At 40.9% G+C, this 5,543-nt stretch overlaps 1 protein-coding gene across 1 annotated transcript; it reads left to right on the top strand.

Annotated features, from left to right (window-relative positions):
* Positions 1-6: 6 nt before the first annotated feature.
* LOC121917884 (protein O-mannose kinase-like) lies at positions 7-5,526 on the top strand. Its single transcript, XM_042443998.1, has 3 exons — positions 7-27; positions 1,643-1,950; positions 3,416-5,526. The coding sequence occupies exons 2-3, from the start codon at positions 1,669-1,671 to the stop codon at positions 4,184-4,186; spliced, it is 1,053 nt and encodes a 350-aa protein (XP_042299932.1). The 5' UTR covers positions 7-27; positions 1,643-1,668; the 3' UTR covers positions 4,187-5,526.
* Positions 5,527-5,543: the final 17 nt, after the last annotated feature.

Genomic DNA, 5,543 nt, shown 5'->3' with positions numbered 1-5,543 from the left:
CGCCGCCAGACTGGGCCTTTTTGGGGGGTAAGGAGAGTCAGGTGGTGGAAATCGGGGCGTATTGGACACAAAGGACAGTCCCTGCCCATAGGGGAACCATACTTGCCCATAGAGAATCACTGGGGAATACCTGCCCATAGGGAAACATTGGGGATGGCTACCCCATTCGGCAAGTATTCCCCATGGTTCTCTATGGGGTAGCCATCCCCATTGCTTCCCTATGGGCAAGTATTCCCCATGGTTCTCTATGGGGTAGCAATCCCCATTGCTTCCCTATGGGCAAGTATTCCCTATGTTTCCCTATGGGCAAGTATTCCCTATGTTTCCCTATGGGCAAGTATTCCCTATGGGCAAGTATTCCCCATGGTTCTCTATGGGGTAGCCATCCCCAATGTTTCCCTATGGGCAAGTATTCCCTATGTTTCCCTATGGGCAAGTAATCCCCATGGTTCTCTATGGGGTAGCCATCCCCAATGTTTCCCTATGGGCAAGTATTCTCCAATGATTCTCTTTGGGCAAGTATTCCCCATGATTCTCTATGCCAGGGTAGCAATCCCCAGTGTTTCCCTATGGGCAGGTATTCTCTATGGGCAAGTAAACCCCATGATACTCTATGGGCAACAATCCCCAATGTTTCCCTATGGGCAAGTATTCCCCATGATTCTCTATGGGCAAGTATTCTCCAATGATTCTCTGTAGGCAAATATGGTTTCCCTATGGGCAAGTACTGTGCTTTGTTTTATTGCATACTGGAAAAATCAGTTTCTGAGCGGTCCTGCTGAGATGCTGCAAACTAAGGCTGCATCCACACTGGAGAAATAACCCAGTTTGGCACCACTTTAACTCTTTGTCCTGCTTCAAAGCTATGGCCTTCTGGGAGTTGGGAGTTTTTTGTGGACTCACAACAAACTCCAACTGACAGAATTCCATAGCCTTGAGACAGGACAGTTAAAGTGGTGCCAAACCGGGTTAATTCTTCAGTGTGGATGGAGCCCTAGTCCTACAAAAAGGAGGATCAATGAATGGGGAATTTGTTTCGAAATAAATGGGCATCATTTCGGCCCAATTCAAAGCAGTTCGGAGGAAAGAAGAGGGAAACGTATAGCCAATGCCAAGAAAAAGTTTGAACACCATTCCTTATCAGTTTGTAGGAAAGGGTATCCAAGGCTGCATCCCTACTGGAGAAATAATCCGGTTTGACACCACTTTAACTGTCATGGCTGAAGGCAATGGAATTCTGGGAGTGGTCATTGGTTGTGGCACCAAAGCTTTGCCACAACAAACTACCTCCCCCCCCCCCCAAGTGATTTTGTAAAGGGAAGTTCCTCTGAAATCAATAGGGATTTTTTTGGTTCAGGCTTTTGGCCTGCTGCTAATCAATGAATGGGCTAAACAAGTGTATCTAAATAATTAGGGCTGCTGCCTGTTTTTGTCTCCCATGTGTGCAGTGGTGCTTGCTATATCATGATCCATGTTACCTAAATCACCACAGTTGTTTTAATGCATGCATACAGTATTTGAGACTGTAACATTGCTATGGAACGATAGCCTGTGTTCAAGAGCATGTTCAGGATATGCGAACCATTTCCCTTCCAAGTATTGGTATGCTAAATTAACCATTTGTCACTCTTATGTTTTGCAGAAAACTTGAAAGATGCTTATTGCAACATGGAGAAAAAATCATACGATGGGAAAACTGATCATATGCAAAAGTTGATCTTTCCAACTTTGTTTCTCCTTCTGGTTGTACTGCTTGTGAACTTGCTCCTCTATCAATACTTCAGCGATGTGTATTTTTCCTATGGCCAGACCAATGTTGAGCACAATTTGTGTCCACATGGTTACTTCAGATTAGGAACCCTGAAAAACTGTACACCATGGTTGTCTTGTGAGGCCATAAAAAGAGAAGTCCGCAAACTGAAACGTGTTGGTGAAGGGGCTGTGAAAAGGGTTGGTATACCATAATAAAAATACTAAATATGTTATTCTTTATATTCACCATTAATTGTATGTGACTTAATGACAACTCCATTCTTACCAGACTGTTGCATGTGTCTTGATGTTTGCTTCCATAATTTTTTTCCTAAATGACATACTTTTTATTGTACTGTTTCGTATTTAAGCTCCGGCGACTATATGCATTAGTTTGTTAAACAGGTATTATTCCCCCAACTGGAAACTAGCTTAGTCTTTGTCAATTCAAATCCTTGGATGCTCACAGTGACACCAAGGAGAAAGCAATGGAGCTTTTCAGTGTTCCTACTCCTTCCAAGGAATTCCCTAATTCATTATAGAAGCACCCCATACCAAGTTCTTCCTAGAAACCTTCCTCCAAATGATGCTGGTGATACAAACATTGCAGCATTCCTTGTGTTAGAGGCAAGGAGTTTCAGAATGCAGGTAAACATTATGGGAATTTCTAATGCGTATCCCAAACTGGCCTGTTCAGATTTCACTAACATAAATAGCAGGTATGTTAATGCATATATCTTTAGAATATAAAATTCTGGAAGCATATGTAGCACGAAGTCGTATCGTACAGATTTTGCTGGCTTGTTGTTCCTCATACCAGTATATTATGGTAGTTATACTGGGTTTGGCCTGTCTTTGGTAGAGATTGTTCAGATACTAAATATAGAGTATTTTGAACATCTCAGATGCTTAATCAAATGCTTGTGATTACTGTATATACTCGACTATAAGTTGAGAAATTCATGCTCCAAAATTGCCCCTAAAATCTTGGGTAGACTTATATAAGGGTCAATACATCAGTAGTGCTTAGAATGGTCCTAAAGCAAGCAAGCCTGATGCCCCAGTCTCCATTGAACACCATTTCCTTCCCTCTCCAGTCTTTTTTGCAAGCCTTTGCTTCCTATTGGAAAAACTCCCTATTTAAATCCACTTAGTTCTCTCTTGCTCCATTTTGCAAGCCCTGGCTTCCTATGGAAACAACTCCCCATTTAAACCCACTTCTTTCTCTGCTCCGTTTTGCAAGACCTGGCTTCCCATGAAAAAATCTCCATTTAAATCCACTTGCTTCCTTTCTCAATCTGATGTTAAAACCTCTCCTCCAGCACCTGGGAATCAGTTGGGAGAGGTCTAGAGAAGGAGAAGGAGGGACAAAAGTGGTATTTCCCTCTTTCTATTCTTCCTTATAAGTTTTACCCTCGACTTATCCATGGGTCATAACAAAATCCAGGATTTTGACCCTGAAACCTTCCCTCGACTTATACATGAGGTTGACTTGTACACGTGTATATATGGCATTTTCCCTATTGTACAGGAAAGCTGTTACAGCTGTCTTGATCTCACTGAATCAGAATCACAGAATGAGTTGATGATTACAAGATAGTGGCCATTACAAACTGTCTTGTTCCTTTTCTTAAAAGTAAATGAAGTTTCCTCCTTGTTTTAGGTCTTTCTTTCTGAATGGAAGGAAAACAAAGTCGCCCTTTCTCAGCTGACTATGCCAGAACTGCAAGAGGACTTTACTCATGGGCTTCACATGCTGAAATCTCTACAAAGCAAGTATGTGGTCAAACTACTTGGATATTGTGAAGAAGAGTTTGTGGTTCTTACAGAGTACCATCCATTTGGTTCCCTGAAGAATTTGAATGAGATACTGAATCTTCCAAAATACAAGCACTTGAACACATGGTATAACAGGTTCCTGCTGGCCATAGGCTATGTGAGCATCATCCACTACCTGCACTATAGTCCTCTGGGCACTTTTGTGATGTGTGACTCTAATGACTTGGATAAAGTACTTTCACAATACTTGTTGACAAGCAACTTTCATGTTGTTGTGAATGACTTGGATGCCCTGCCTCTTGTGAATAAGGATGCTGGGGAACTGATTAAATGTGGTCATCGGGAGCTGCAAGGTGAGTTTGTTGCTCCTGAGCAGCTTTGGCCCTATGGAGAGGAAACCTCCTTTGAAGACAGCCTCATGCCTCCATATGATGAAAGGACAGACATATGGAAAATCCCTGACGTTTCCAACTTTCTCTTAGGAGATGTTGATGGGAGTGATCTTGTCAGGTTTCACCTCTTTGACATTCATCTGGCATGTAAGAAAAGCCCAGCTGAAAGACCATCTGCACAGATAGTTCTTGACAAATATAGGAAAGTGCTAGCATTACTTGTTAGAGAAACAGTGATGCCAAGTACAAGGGACATGTTATAAAAAAAATACTCATTGACATGTTTTGGTACCATAACAAGAACTGGGTATAATTTGCACTTGGCTCTAATTTGAGACAGAAATATAAATTGTGAAACTTTAAAATTAATTCTTTAAAATGTCTCAAAGGGAGCGAGAGGAAAGTAGTATATATTCTGTTTGTAAAATTGCTAACTTCTTTCTAAGTTAAGTTGACACAGATGTGTTAAAAGCTAAGCTGTGATGAAAATATTTGACAGAGTTAATGCAAGTGCTTCTTGTTCTTTCTTATGACAGAAAGCAGTTGCTTGCTGTGTTTTTCAGTTTTGTAGCATTTTAAATTATGGACCTTACTAACACCTGTCTTTCATCTCAGTACCATTGTTCTTTAGGATCTAATTCTTTTACCTATTGGTAAGGTGACATTGATTATACTTATGCTAATAGCAATTTTTTGTTATTAACGTGCACCAGTGCACTGAATATGTAAGAATATGAAGGTGGGGCGACTAGTTGTGCATCCAACTATGACTGGTACAAAAAATACATTATAGAGATTACTGCTGTCCCCTTAGATGTTGTAAAGCCAACACAATTCTCCTAACATTGGTCTAGACATCTGCAAGAGAAATCACTGGCAGAGGGTGCTTTTAACCATTGTCTTGCACACACATGCCACAAATTGGTAAATATTGCCCGCACTAGCTCACTGAAACCTAGAGTCCAGCTAGGGAAATACAATGGCTTGGATGGAAACAATTTTCAGGGATGATTGATAGTTATGGGAAGGTTAAGTACCCCTCCCCAACCATGGTGCATTTTATTTTCTAGTGAAAAAGTGTCACCTTAAGTCATATTTCCCACTGACACTACTTTATATTCCCTAAACCATGTTTATTTATACCAGGAATAGTATTAATTACCTGAGTGGTGAAAGTACGGCCCTTCAGAAGCAACTCCCATCAGCCCTAGCCAGCATAGGCAGTGATGAGCCATGCTGGGACCTGCATCCAACCAAATTTGAAGGCCACACCTTTCTCATCCTTGATTTACACTTTGTTGCATGCTTTACAAGCAGGTCATTCATCTGTTTGCTGCAATGTAGTCGCTTTGCAAGCTTACCAGTTTTAACTAAAGAGCAAATGTCTTTGAAATAGTCCCATACAGAGTCTTATGACCAATAGAATCCTTGATATTTTGTGAACATAAACAACTGCCCACTTTTACCTTCTTTTCTTTCCAGAGTTTTTGCTCCTTTTTGCATCCCTTTGTTTTTAAAATGTATCAGAATTCTTGGGTGGACTATAATAGTTTACTTTCTTCCACCAACTGAAAATGAAATGCCTATGTTTGGTAGGTAGATCGTAAATACGGTCATCTA

This window comes from Sceloporus undulatus, unplaced genomic scaffold, assembly GCF_019175285.1.
Source record: "Sceloporus undulatus isolate JIND9_A2432 ecotype Alabama unplaced genomic scaffold, SceUnd_v1.1 scaffold_1402, whole genome shotgun sequence".
Lineage (NCBI taxonomy): Eukaryota > Metazoa > Chordata > Lepidosauria > Squamata > Phrynosomatidae > Sceloporus > Sceloporus undulatus.
This window is presented reverse-complemented; position numbering and strand designations above follow the sequence as displayed.